The sequence below is a fragment of the Sus scrofa genome, chromosome 9 (genome assembly GCF_054392235.1).
Source record: "Sus scrofa isolate SSC_HxYL_T2T_F1_AM1 chromosome 9, Sscrofa_HxYL_maternal_Yorkshire_Landrace_v2.0, whole genome shotgun sequence".
NCBI classification, from domain to species: Eukaryota; Metazoa; Chordata; class Mammalia; order Artiodactyla; family Suidae; genus Sus; species Sus scrofa.
This window is the reverse complement of record NC_139391.1, coordinates 123,759,618-123,774,000: the sequence shown is the minus strand read 5'-3', so window position 1 is coordinate 123,774,000 and position 14,383 is coordinate 123,759,618. Positions and strand designations below refer to the sequence as shown.

Sequence of the window (14,383 nt, the reverse complement as noted above, 5' to 3'; positions counted from 1 at the left end):
ATTTGGAAGAGTTTTTGAATTTCCAAACTATGATGTTTGAATTTTATCCTGGAGGAAAAGAAACACTTTAGAATGGCATGAGGAAGCGAGATTTCATTGAGATCAATTTGCTAACTATCTAAAGAATAGGTTACTAGCAGGGAAAGCATTCAAAAGCTCTTATAAGAGTCAAGGAGCAAGGCCATTGGTAGTACAATATAAGAATCTTGGCCTCAGGAGAAACGTCAGGGTTGGAGATGACAAGCTATTTTGTAGTGTCCTAGTAAATAGAAATATTTGTATTATACATGCCCTGTGGGATGGGCAGAGATAATTTTATTGAGGGGGACAATGAAGATAAGAATGGTCTAGGCTTACCTCCAAATAAGCAAATTATGGAGCTGAGACTTGACTCCAAGTCTGTTGTTTCATGACATCATGTTGCCTATGCACAAAGGTAATTGCTTAGATGCATGCAAATTTCTCCTAGTCCCATTTAAATGTAAAACATTATTCAGAACGGTTGGTCTGGTTTCTGTGAACTTCCAACTCTCCGCCATCTCTAGGTATTTAATTCCCTAAAAGGAGGCCACGTGACAGTGTATGCACGTTTACAGGAATCCAATGCCCTGGCAACATACTACCCTTTTTATTAGCATAGTCCTCTCGCTCCACCCTTTCATTGAGAAAGAGGTCTATAAAGCTTAAGGCACCAATTCCAAGTCTTTCCACATCAATATACACTTTATTTTTGTCTTTTGTCTTTTAAGGGCTATACCTGAGGTATACGGAGGTTCCCAGGCTAAGGGTTGAATCAGAGTTGTAGCTGCTGGCCTACACCACAGGTAAAGCAACGCCAGATCTGAGCTGTGTCTGTGACCTACACCATAGCTCACGGCAACACCAGATCCTTAACCCAATGAGGGAGGCCAGGGATCAAACCTGCATCTCATGGATACTATTTGGGTGGGTTAACCACTGAGCCACGAGGGGAACTCCATCAATATACACTTTTAAATGGACATTTGATCCATGTACCCTTTTTCTTATAACTTTGAATAAGAAAGCATGTAAAAATGTAAGCATGTAAAAATTACAGATTGGCAAAATAGATACTGACTTAGAAAATCGACACCAAATGGTTCACTTGAGTTTCCTAAAATGACTCAAGGTACTTCAGAAAATTAGGAAGAAAGGCATCAAAACAATAGTAGATTATATGTAACTCAAAAGAAGGAAGAATGTTTTTCCTAGAATCTGCCCAGGCCTAGTCTAGTGCATAGCATATGATAGGTATGCAAATGTTTACTGAATTAATTATTGGGAGACATACAGTCCAACAATTCTCTGTGGGCATACTTAGATGTCCCATGACTGTGTAGTGGAAAGAGCTCAAGGCAATGATACCTTGTTTGTAGTCTTAGCTCCTTCACTTCTTCCTGGCAGATGGACTTTGGGTAAACCACCTCATTATTTCACTGTCCTCAACTTCCTCACCCGTGAAATGAGAGAATGGACTAATAGATGATCTGCTAGTTTCATGTCATATCTCACACTCTAATACTACGTGTATCTTCTTGGTATTCACTCTAATGGTAAACCTTGCGTAACTGTTAATACTGCTTTTTATGCTAGAGAGAGAGGGCGAAAAGGTATCATGGGGACTTCCTCTCAGTATCTCCTAGAGGAGCAATGAAGATGAAGATGAGTTTCCTGTTGTGGCTCAGTGAAAATGAATCTGACTGGTATCCATGAGGATGCAGGTTCGATCCCTGGCCTTGCTCAGTGGGTTAAGGATCCAGCGTTGCCTCGAGCTGTGATGTAGGTCGAAGACTCAGCTTGGATCTAGAGTTGCTGTGGCTGTGGTGTAGGCTGGTGGCTACAGCTCTGATTCGACCCCTAGCCTGGGAACCTCCATATGCCTGGAGTGCGGCTGTAAAAAGACAAAAGAAAAGAAAAAAAAAAAAAAAAAAGATGAAGATGAAGTCCAGAAAAGTCTTTAGCTCATAAATCTTTTTTTGCAGTAGTTTGTGATATTTCATGGTAATATACCCCTAGGTCGGTTCTCAGATATGTCAAATTAAAAAAAAAAAAAAAGGAGTTCCCATCGTGGCTCAGCGGAAATGAATCTGACTAACATCATGAGGACTCAGGTTCGATCCCTGTCCTTGCTCAGTGGGTTAAGGATCCAGCATTGCCGTGAGCTCTGGTGGTCACGAAGAGGATCAGATCTGATGTTGCTGTAGCTGTGTGTAGGCTGGCAGCTACAGCTCAGATTCGACCCCTAGCCTGGGAACCTCCATATGCCGCAGGTGTGGCCCTAAAAATACAAAAGACAAAAACAAAAAACAACTCAACTTATAATAAAGTTTTTTTTTTTTCCTGGTAAATAGGCCTTTCACCCCTTAAACATGACCTTAAATATGGCTCATTTTCCCTATTCCCATTCATTGACTACAGTAACCTTGTGAAATAAATGGCAAAAGCTTTTTTTTTTTAAAGGACATATGTTCACAGATGCCAATAAATCAACACCAGGTAGAATGAGAATGAAATTGTTTCTAAAATGAGGGCCTTTTTTGAAAAGGGTGGTGCAGTAAATTTCTAGAGAATAGGAATTATTTGTAACATGTCTTTCTTATAGCACCTAGTATTTAAGTCAGCACTAAATAAATGATGCTGGAGGGGCACACTTATGAAATAAGTTATTGGTTATCACGTAAGAGGAAGTTCAGGTAATCAGCAGATTGCAGCACACGCAAATGTCACTTTTCTACCAGTTTATTGCATTTTGCCATCATTTTGTTAAGACATCACTGTGCAGCAATAATGGAAACAAAACTTACATGGGTTTTTATTACCAATGTTGTTATCCACTCTGTTCTATTCTTGATTGGGGTGGGATTGACTTGGCCTTTGGGCAAGGATATTCCTTGATTCCTTTTCCATTTGTTAAGGGTAATTAAAAAACTTTGTTTTGCTCACAGTTTCTTCCAGCACTGTTCTGCTTACTAGGTTCTTTGAAACTAAAGGCTCAACATTTCTTCAAGCTGGCTCTACTTTTTCTATCAATTATAGCATCCCCCCAATTATCTTTATATGGGTTACCACGGGTAACTTTTGTAACAGAAATAAAAGGGAAGAGGCACAGAGAAATTGCAAATAAAAGTTCTGCTCTCCCACTTAACTGTATGCAGTACCCTAGCTTTGTTCTTTGTCATTCACAGATGTATCCATACCTATGTACCAAATATTTCCTTTAAATACTTCTGCAAAGTTAGTGCTGAGTAATAATACACACGTGTATTTATTCCAGCACATACTTATCCAATATACAAATCCAACCAGTAAGTTTTTTTTTTTTTAAAGGTAAGAATGGGACCACTTACATTTACAAAATAACGAGGGGCATATTTCCTTCTAGAGACCTCCTCACTTGCTCTGAGGAGGAGGCATCTTTTAAGACGTGTGTGTCTGAGTGGGCGCCCTTCCCAAGCTATCTGGAAGACAATGCAAGAGGGAAGATTTTGCATTGCAAAAAGTGTTTTCTTTCTTTTCTTTAAAAAAAAAAAAAAAGTCTGTGCAGGCAGTTAATAGCCAAGAGCGTGCTCCTGCTGGGGGATGCAAAGGAGAAAGGCGGCAGCACAGCAACCTGCTGGGGGCTGACCTGATTCCCTAGAATCCTCAGCTCTCTTCCTCTTTCCTCCGACGTCCTTCCTTCTCCTTTTCTCCTCTCCCCACCCCCTACCCCCCTTTTCCCTTCCCCAGATAAGCAGCTCCAGGAAACAAAGAACGCGGGCTCTCCAGGCATCAGTGCTTAAGCCCAGCACCAGGCAAGCAGCATCTCGTTCTGGGGACCAGGGCTTTCCCGGCTCCACGTCCCCTCCCCAACCTCCCCCGCCTCCCGCGCTCGCTCGCTCCCTCCCCGCCCGTTGCCTCCCCCACCTTCGCAGCGGCGCTGGGAGGAAGGCGGCCGGGGCTCAAGATGGCTTTAGCCGGGCTCTGCGCCCTGCTCGCCTGCTGTTGGGGGCCGGCGGCGGTGCTGGCCACGGCCGCCGGCGACGTGGATCCCTCCAAGGAGCTGGAGTGCAAGCTCAAGAGCATCACGGTGTCGGCGCTGCCCTTCCTGCGCGAGAACGACCTGAGCATCATGCACAGCCCCTCGGCCTCCGAGCCCAAGCTCCTCTTCTCCGTACGCAACGACTTCCCGGGAGAGATGGTCGTGGTGGACGACCTGGAGAACACCGAGCTGCCCTACTTCGTGCTGGGTGAGTCCCGGGGAGGTCGAAGGGGCCCGAGGCTCCGGCCTGGCGCCCCCACCCCCCACTCAGGCTCGGTCTCCACACCCACTTGCCGGCGACCTCCCCTCCCCCACTCCTACCTCCCTGGACCCGCCCCATTCCCAGACCATTCTCCATACCGACTTGCAGGCTGGCGCCTCTGTGCACCTGACTTCTCCCCAAATCCGACCCGGATGCTGGGCCTTTCATCTCCTCTCAGCAGCTCTGCCCCAAAGGAACAGGTTGCTGGAGTCTCTCTGAAACCTTTCCCTGTCTTGACCTCCGCGCTCTCATTGAGAAGCTCATTGACAGAGCGCTTCTTGGTTGCTCCCAGCTCAACTCCCAGAAGCCCTTTTCCCACTCCCAGACCACACGCTCAGTTTTTGGTTTACACCCCCACGGACCCCTATCTCCCCCACCTATAGCATCTTCGGGGGGAATTAGATACAGGTATCCAGTGCTTGTCTAGCCAGGCGTGCGCGGGCCAGACTGCACTGGCTGAATCTCCAGTCTTCTCTCCCAAGAGCTCTTTATCTCTTTATCACCAGGGTGCTAACACTCTGGCCTCCCTTCAGAACGTTCAACTTTCTTACACCCCTGGTGTCCATCCTGACAAGTTCTACCTCCATGCTTCCATGGAACAGCCTTCTCCTTCAGACACCTCCACATCTCCCCATCACATCCCAATCCCTCAGATAAAAAACATCCAACTGTAGTCTGTTAACATTGGCATCTTTGTTCTCAAACTCCCTTAGATAGGCATAGGCATTCCTGCACAAAGAATGGCCTCCTTGGCCAATGGGCTCCTCTTCCTTTGTTTATATCTCTCTCTTGGTATCCCTATTTTATTTTCTTAGGCCACAAAACTCCCCCAAGTACTGGAACTTCTACATCACTTCTCATCTATTTCCCCCCCACCGCCCTTTTTCTTTTTTTTTTTTTTGGCATTGCCAAGCTGCACAGATTTGTGATCCTGCTTCAGCATCTTGCAAAGTACCACAGGTTTATGTGACTTTATTAACTGAAATTTCCCTCACTTCTCCATGTGCAGATTCATCTCGCCCATGCAGTCCGTTTTTTTGTTTGTTTGTTTGTTTTTGTTTTTTTTTTAGTGCTGCTATAAATCATTCTTATTTTGCCCAGGAGAGAATTCAAAGATAAACACAAGTAAGATTCTAGATCCAAGAAAAGAAAAGTGAAAATGTCCAGAAGCTGTTCCATCTATTTAATGCCCTACCAACGGAAGCCCATTTTGTATGGACATGGCTTCCTGATGGCCACGTATAAGTTAGAACCACAAGTGGAATACTTTTTAGCATCCCCTGCTCGTGCTTTTTTGTCCTGAGACCTATCTTCCCACTGAAAACATCAAGAAGTGGGTGAGTAAACCCCCACTCTCCAACTGCTATGGAAAAGCAATTTCAAAAATTGCCTGATCCTTTGAAAAGTTGGTTTACAGTTCCTGGAGTACAGTTACATAGATCCATTAAGCTAAACCAGCAGTCTTAATGGCATCATTTATTTCTGCATTAAAAACGCACTAATAACACAATAAAAACTGGGGGCAGGCTGGGAATGCTGACATTGTGGATACGCCGCTCATTAAAATGTACAATTGCTGGGTTATTTGGCGGATGTAAATTTTGTGTTGAAGTCATGCTGATATGCAGGTACAGTCTGTTCATCATCATGTGTAAGAACAAGTATAGGGAATTATATGTTTCTAAAGAGCCTATTTGGGGCCCTTCATGCAGTGTTTATTGTGCATAAAGAGGGACATGGGTGGTGTGTGAAAAAAAGATTGAACTAGCAGGTATTCAAAATTCAACTTCCTTTTTTTGCAGAATCCCAAAGGCAGGGCTTAAAGCCATGAGGTACCTACTAGGATCCACTGTGCACAGCAAAAGCTGGGATGTTAGAGAATGGATTTTCTGCACCTTTATGCAAAGCTGCCCACTGCAGCACCCTGCTGGAGTTGCTATGGTAACCTCCTGCAACTTGGCATTTACACACAGGAGCAGACACACTCTCTTATTTTGGGCCAGATGCATCTGCTAAATACATTGATTGTCCCTTGCCCTCCCAGTCAGTGGGGTTATGTTCAGAACCAGAGACATGCTAGTACTTTCTTTTCTAGCCCAGTGTTCCTAGCGGAAAGTAGGAGTGAATCTCAGCTTGGATAGTGGGGCAAAGCTGGGCAGAAAGGGAGAGGGCATGTTCATGGGTGGTAGACTTGACTGTGGTTGCTTTTGAAGCTAACTTTTATGGTCCTAGGAACCTGTCACTCATGGCCAGTAATAAGGTCTGAAGTGGCTTGTTTAGAGGTTTCCCTACTCTTAACTCTGCAACCTGGCTTGATTACTCCATCCCCTGGAGGAATCTGAATCAGTTATTCCTGGGAATTTATTGAGCAGTTACTTGCTTGGCACTCTTAGGGGCTATCAGGATACAGAAGTTAAAAACAAAATAAAAGGCTCCTGCCCTCAGGCACTCTCTAGTCACTGGAAACCCAGACTGAGTTAGCTGGAAAACCTGTGAGCAGTAACACCTGATTGTGTGGGAAGGTTGTCAAGGAGTATAGGAATGCGGAGGAAGGAGATGCTGGAGTAGCAAGAGCAGATTCCACAGAATATACAGGCTTGATGAGAGGACTTGACCAAAATCAGAGCCTTTTGTCCCCAGGACCAAGTCCTGTCACTGCAATGAGACAAGTGAGGGTCTTCTCCTGATCTTCTTCTCCAGCCTCCTATCTCTGCAGGCTGCCATGGCTTTTAGGACTCTTTTGAAACTTTGCACATGCTGTTCCCTCTGCCTAGAATGCTCTTCCCCTCTCCTCCATTTGGCAGCCATTCAGTCTTCCTTCTATTATCCTGCATGCATGTCACCTCTCTCTGAAGCCTTCCCTACCCCCACCAAAGTAGTTTCAGTTCGTCCCCTTTTGTTCTGTTTGCATGGATTTAGAAAAAAATAAACACATACATGCACACAAATGACCAAAAGTAAAGACAGGTTAGATTGGGCTTGGCCCAGGAAAGGTGAGGCTATTTGAAGTCATGGTAAAAAGATGAGCAGAGGATGGTGGTAGGAATGAAGGTGGGAATATCATGCACATGGCCCCGTATGGAGATTAGCCTGGTGGTCCGAGAGTAAAGAAGACCTTGCCTGGCTTTGTTGAATGGGGCATGCTCACCACTTAAAAGCCAGGCAGGGGAGAGCTGACCTGACACAGAAGGCACTGAAGTCTGACTCCCAGAGGCTGTCTCAGCCGTCAGTATTGTCAGCTTTGCTCATAGGATAATATTAAGGGGCAGTGGAGGAGATGACATTGTCTCCAGTTTTCTGAGGGAGGATTTGCAAATTGTGGTGAAAGGGCCATATGTGACTTTCAGGTGTGTCCTGTTTGGCTACACATAGTTTTTAAAAAATTTTTTTATTAAGGTATAGTTGATTTACAGTATTGTGTCAATTTCTGCTGTACAGCAAAGTGACTCAGTTATATGTGTGTGTGTGTGTGTATACATTCTTTTTTATATTTTCTATCTTGGTCTATCCCAGGAGATTGGATGTAGTTCCCTGCGTTATACTGTAGGATTTTGTTGTTTATCGACTCTAAATGTTTATCTATTCTAAATGTAATAGTTTGCATTTACTAACCTTAAACTCCCAGTTCATCCCTTTCCATCTCCTGCCTTGGGAACCACAAGTCTGTTCTCTATGTCTGTGAGTTTGTTTCTGTTTTGTATAAAGGTTCATTTTGCCAAATTTTAAGTATCTTTTTTTTTTTGGCCATGGCAGATGGAAGTACCTAGGCTAGGGATCGAACCTGTGCCACAGCTGTGATCTGAGCTGCTACAGTGACAGTGCTGGATCCTTAACTTGCTATACCACAAGGGAATTCCTATTTTGCCATATTTTAGATTCCACATATAAGTGATATCATATGATTTCTCTTTCTGATTTAACTTCACTTACTGTGATAATCTCTAGTGACATCCATGTTGTTGCAAATGGACATTATTTCTTTTTTGTGGCTGAGTAGTATTCCACAGTATATGTTATCACAGTTATTAATCCATTCATCTGTCAATGGACATTTAGGTTGTTTCTGTGTCTTGGCTATTGTCTGGCTATGTATAGTTTTGAATTTGAATGTGCTTAGTCAAGGCATGCCGTCTCTAGACTGCCATACTTCCTACAAATATTGATTGTACTACAGCTAAACCTGTTCTTTATGGTACTTCTCTGGCACCTCTTAGCTAGGTAATCTAAACCCTTGTTTTCAGAAGTGTTGTAAAACTTTCTGTAATATGGCAAAATAGCTGCCATTCCTAATTCAAGATCTTCAGATATATAAGCTTTATTATCCTATCAGGAGAATAGAAAAATTTGCCTAGTCAATTCAAATTTCGTATCTTAACTAAAAATTTGTAGCTCATCTTTCAAAACAGTGGAGATTCCTGCTTTGGAGGCACATTTTTTTTTTTTTTTTTTTAGGGCCACACCTGTGCCATGTGGAGGTTCCCAGGCTAGGGGTTCGATCAGAGCTACAGCTGCCCGCCTACACCACAGCCACAGCAACTCGGGATCTGAGCCGTGTCTGTGACTTACACCACAGCTCATAGCAACGCCGGATCCTTAACCCACTGAGCAAGGCCAGGGATCAAACCCACACGCAACCTCATGGTTACTAGTCGGATTCGTTTCTGCTGCACCACAACAGAACTCCTGGAGGCATATTTGGTTTTGAGACAACTGGTTAACCTGAAGTGTGACTTCCGCACTGAAGTGTGACTTTCTGTGATGTGAAGAGACCATTTTTGTCAGTCTCATTACTATTTGAAGGGGCTGCTCCTCTGTTTCAGACTCAACTATTGAGCATGTGTAAAACTTGGTGAAGGAAGCTGTTTCTCTAGTGCCTTGGAGTTTAGCTTTAGCTGTCATGGCTTCTGATTGAAGAAGGTATGCCTGAAGATAAATCAATCAGCCTGCAGAGATACAGAGGGTTCCCACATGCAAGGTGCTATTTAAAGTGTCTGAAGCAGTCCAGTGTGGTGGTTAAAATAACAGGCTTTGAAGACAGATCGGGTGTCAACTCCTGACTTTCCATTTATTCCAATGGTGGAGGAAAGTAAGGACCAAGAGATTAGGTAACTTACTCAGGGTCACGTAGCTAACAATTGATGGATCTGGAACTTGAACTCAGGTCAGTGTGACATTTAAGTCTTTCTCTTAGTTACTATTTTAAATGTTTGCAAAATCTGTTCTTTTTTCATGGTTGGATAAAAGGAGCTCTGGCAATGGTTAGAATAGGGAAACACACTCAGTTTGTATAAAGGATTCCTTTGTGGGTTTTGTGTAAATACCTTTTGAATATCCTTGCTCATTGAGTGATTTCTCACATAAGCCTTAAATGCAGAAGAGAGTTAACTTCATCCAGAAATATTTACCTAAGTAGGTATACTTACCTGAGCAGAACTGAGGAATTCTTACGCCAACCATAGTTTCCAGGTCTGGGTAACGGTGTTTTATAGCTTGTTAGGGCAGCTCCAGTCATGATGAACAAGGTAGGGTATATAAGGATGAAGATAACATGTTCAGTGCTCTTCTGAGAAGGGCCCCCCAAAAAACACAAACTGGGAAGCCCAGGGAGCAGGTTCCACTGTTAAATGGAGCCATCCAGAAGGCACTGTGGTTTCAGCTTCCTAACCAAGGCCACCAAAGTTTGTATTACGTGATCTTGTGCTTAGAATTCACTGTCAGAGTCCTGTGGTGCTGCTTGAATATCAGTCACCGAGCTTTTTGGTTGGCTTCAGATATAATATTAGACAATTTTCTACTTACCATTGAGCATTGCCTAACAGGAAGCATCCCACTTTTTTTTTTCACATATCCCTCCATCTCCCCCTTCAAGAAGAAACAAAAATCTGCTTCTTTTCCTTGCTTTTGCTCTTTGCTACAGTGAACTACCTAAGTTAACAGCAAACAAATTCATATAGAGTGGCAGTCTCATCCAAGACATAGGAGGGTGATTAGTAGCAATCTTAAAGTAGAGTCTTCAGCACTTATATAACTCATACCAGTAGAATGCACGAATTTATAGTATTGAGAAGGTTATTATTTACTATTTCCCTATAGAACTGTAGATTTTACATCAAAGGAATTCTGAATGCAAGAGTGATGAATTTTACAACACTTCAAATGCTCTTCTATATATACTAATGTGGTTGGAATTCAAGTCATTGGATTTTCTTTAAGGAAAAGTAAAATACAAGCTTAACTGTTTTATTCATCTTTGGAGCAAGACTGAGGTCTTATTTTACAGACTATATATTATATACGTGTAAGATATATATATATATATGTACTTACATATATATATTCACATCTTTCTTTCTTTCTTTAAGGAATGTAATTAAACCTATAAGTCTAGTGGTTTCTCAGACTAAGGCCAGTTTACAAGAATAGAACTTGGCACCTTTCCAGCAGGAATATGCCAAGTCTTTATTTCTTCACTTTTATACCAAGTTCAAATATATGCACACAGATGGCAGAAAGAGCTCTCTTCTGGGCAAATTAATCTCCCAGGATAAGTTAAGGCCTATAGTTATTTTTAATATACAATAATTTGGTATCTTTCACCATTTTATTATACATATGAAATAATTAATATTTTATTTTTTAATCATATACACTTTACACATTGAGAAGAAAAACAAAGTGCCTCTATTGCTCCCTTGATTTCCAAGGAACAAATTTTGGAAAAATTAAATTGTTGCTAAATCGACATGATGACTTTCGTAAAACGATTTGGTATTGCATAATAAAACTGAAAATGTGTGTGCTTTATGACCCAGCAATTCCACTTCTAGGTATTTATTACACAGAAATTCTTGCACATATACACAAGAACACCTGTAGGGGCACTGCTGATAATAGAAAAACCTGGAAGTAACCCAATATCCCTTGATAGGAGGCTAGACTTATACAAGGTGTTACAGTCACTTGATGGAGGATTATCTAGTCATGAAAATAAAAGAACTGCAGCTGCATATACCAACATGGGTAAATCTCAACAAGTGAGAAGAAGCAGCTAGCTGAAAAATATATATGGTACAACTTCATTTATATAAAATTCAGAATAACAACATATACATACAGATGTATAATTTGTATAAAAAGCAAGGAAATAAAAAAACACACAGGATGGGGGTTACCTCTTGCTGCATCCAGCACTGCAGGTCAATGGGAGATCCTGAAAGACAGACATCGTGGTATAACAAAATGCACAAGACTCTTTTACATTTAGAAAGTGGGGGACCAGAAGGCACTCTATACCACAGAACAAAGGTGCCTAGCTTTAGCCCACATGCTTTTATTAAGGAAGGTGACAGGTTAGTGATCAAAATCAGGCATAGGCAATGACAAAGCTACCTCTTAGTGAATAACAAAGGAAACTATTAGCACTGGTGCATACCTCTAGGGCACAGTGCAGCTGCGTATAGAGTAGCATGGTTTATGCATAACTCCCTTGTCTTGTCTCTGAAGGAGACCCTGTACTTTAGAACTCTGAATCAGCAGATATTTGCCTTCTGCAGAGTTCAGCACGTCAGTGGTCTCCAACAATCTCTGGTGGAAAGATAAGATGACATGAAGGAGGGGGGAAAGAAGACGGCTTCAAACATTCTGACATTTTTTCAACAATTAATTAATTTTAATTGTTATTTCCCCAATACAATTTTTTTTCTACTGTACAGCATGGTGACCCAGTTACACATACATGTACACATTCTATTTTCACATATTATCATGCTCCACCCTAAGTGACGAGACATAGTTCCCAGTGCTACACAGCAGGATCTCATTTCTAATCCATTCCAAAGGCAATAGCTTGCATCTATTAACCCCAAGCTCCAAATCCAACCCACTCCCTCTCCCTCCCCCTTGGCAACCACAACTCTATTCTCCAAGTCCATGATTTTTTCAGTGGAAAGGTTCATTTGTGCCATATATTAGATTCCAGACATAAGTGACATCATATGGTATTTGTCTTTCTCTTTCTGACTTCACTCAGTATGAGAGTCTCTAGTTCCATCCATGTTGCTGCAAGTGGCATTATTTTGTTCTTTTTTATGGCTGAGTAGTATTCCATTGTGTATATATACCACATCTTCCTAATCCAGTCATGTGCATTCTGACATTTCTTGATTTTTGTTTTTCTTCCTTTTTTAAAAAAAACAAACAACTTTTATAACAGTCTTAGAGTTACAGAAAAATTCTGAAGTGTACACAAAGTTCCCACATACCCCAAAGCCATTTCCTCCCATTATTAACATCTTACATGAGTATGATACATTTATTACAATTAAAGAACCACTACTGACACATTACTCTTAAGTCCATACTTAACTTGTACTCTTTACCCAAGTCCATACATTATTCAGATTTCCTTAGTTTTTACCTACTATTCTTTTTCTGTTCCAAGATCTCACCTGAAACCTACATTACATTTAGTCATCACATCTCCTTAGGTTCTGCTTGGCTGTGACAGTTTCTCAGAATTGTTTTTGATGACCTTGATGGTTTTAAGGAATACTGGTCAGGTGCTTTATAGAATGGTCCTTAGTTGGGATTTATTTTACGCTTTTCTCTTGATTAGACTGAAGCTATGAGGTTGGGGAATGAAGCCATAAAGTATCATTTTTAGCACATCATGTCAAGGGGGCATTTTATCACTATGACTTATCACTGTTCTTGTTGACCTCAATCACCTGGCTGAAGCAGAATTTGTCAGTTTTCTCCACTGTGAAGTTATTCTTTCCCCCTTTCCATACTGCTCTCTTTGAAGTGAGTCCACTGTGCATAGCCCATACCAAAGGGATGGGCAGTCCCAACTTTTGGAAGGCTGAGTACCTATGTAAATTATTTTGAATTCTTCTGTCTGAGAGAATTGCCTCTTATCCTTCATTAATGTATTTATTTAGTCATTTATTTATATCATATGGAGTCATGAATATTTATTTTATACTTTGGGTTATAATCCAATGCTGTTTTATTGATTTTATTGTTCAAATTGTTCCATCCTTGGCTAATGGGAGCTCTTTCATTTGGTTGCTGTGTTCCTTTGCCATAACCTCATTAATACATAGAAATTTTTGTTTTTTGACTTTTGAGCCCTTTGTTACTTTCTGTAACTACAAGCTTTTCCAGACTCATCTTGTATATTGCCTCTCTCTCTCCCCACTGCCCAGTCCTACAGTCAGTTATTTCTCTAAGGATTCCTAAGTCTTTTCATTCGAGAATGGTATTAGAAACCAAGATCTAGGCACTAGGTATGCTTATTTATACTGGGGTGTTGTTACTTCTAGACCCTCTCAGCTAACAGAATTGAGGGAATATAGATGTGTGTTACTAATTCATATGTATCTATATATAGATGTACCTATATATATGTATCTAAATATATGTGTATATATTTGTATCTATATATATGATTTGTATCTATATATGTATCTCTATATATCTATATTTCCATATGTAACCATCCATATCTATATTAAGCATAACTTCATACTGATGTCTCTAGCTGTAGTCCTTTACCTAATTATCTAATAACATCTAATATCTTTATCTAATCCATGGATCATTCTAGCTTTCTCCCCTTGGTTAACTCCACTCCAACAATAAGAAACCTGCTTCCTGCTATCTTTCATCCATTTATTTAATTGTTCAATTCCTCTATACATGTATAGTATAGCAGTATCAGAATTGTTTACTAATATTCTCATGGGGAAAAAACTTTATCAGAGTACAGTTCCTATATACCGCTTCTTTAATCTTACAGATTCCACTAATTTCCTTAATTACTTAGGTCAGCACCTTTATCTCCTCCCCACCCCTCCAGTGAGGCTGTTTTGTGTATTTATGATATAATTAGTGTTTTGTCACATTCTGTATTCCACCCTGGGATCACCCAACCTTCTAAATGATTTCTTAGTCTTTGTACATATCAATGTTAGTTTTTTGTGCTCTAAAGTTCTTTGGATTTTAACAAATATATAAAGTGTCATATATCCACAGTTACCACATAGAATAACTGTACTGTCCTGAAAAACCCTATTTTACTT

The 14,383-nt window shown here is 41.2% G+C and overlaps 2 protein-coding genes across 9 annotated transcripts in view; one reads left to right on the top strand and one right to left on the bottom strand.

Annotated features, from left to right (window-relative positions):
• BRINP2 (BMP/retinoic acid inducible neural specific 2) overlaps positions 1 to 4,618 on the bottom strand; it is a 128,943-nt gene extending 124,325 nt beyond the window's left edge. The window contains exon 1 of the mRNA XM_021063690.2: positions 4,400 to 4,618. The gene's annotated coding sequence lies outside the window, so the exon portion shown is untranslated. The remainder of the gene's footprint in view (positions 1 to 4,399) is intronic.
• Positions 3,934 to 14,383, top strand: part of ASTN1 (astrotactin 1) — a 319,448-nt gene continuing 308,998 nt past the window's right edge. For all 8 annotated transcript variants that reach the window (XM_084977659.1, XM_084977661.1, XM_021063683.2 and 5 more), the window contains exon 1: positions 3,934 to 4,247. In XM_084977659.1, the coding sequence (XP_084833785.1) occupies positions 3,965 to 4,247 (283 nt within the window). In that variant the 5' untranslated portion in view covers positions 3,934 to 3,964. The remainder of the gene's footprint in view (positions 4,248 to 14,383) is intronic.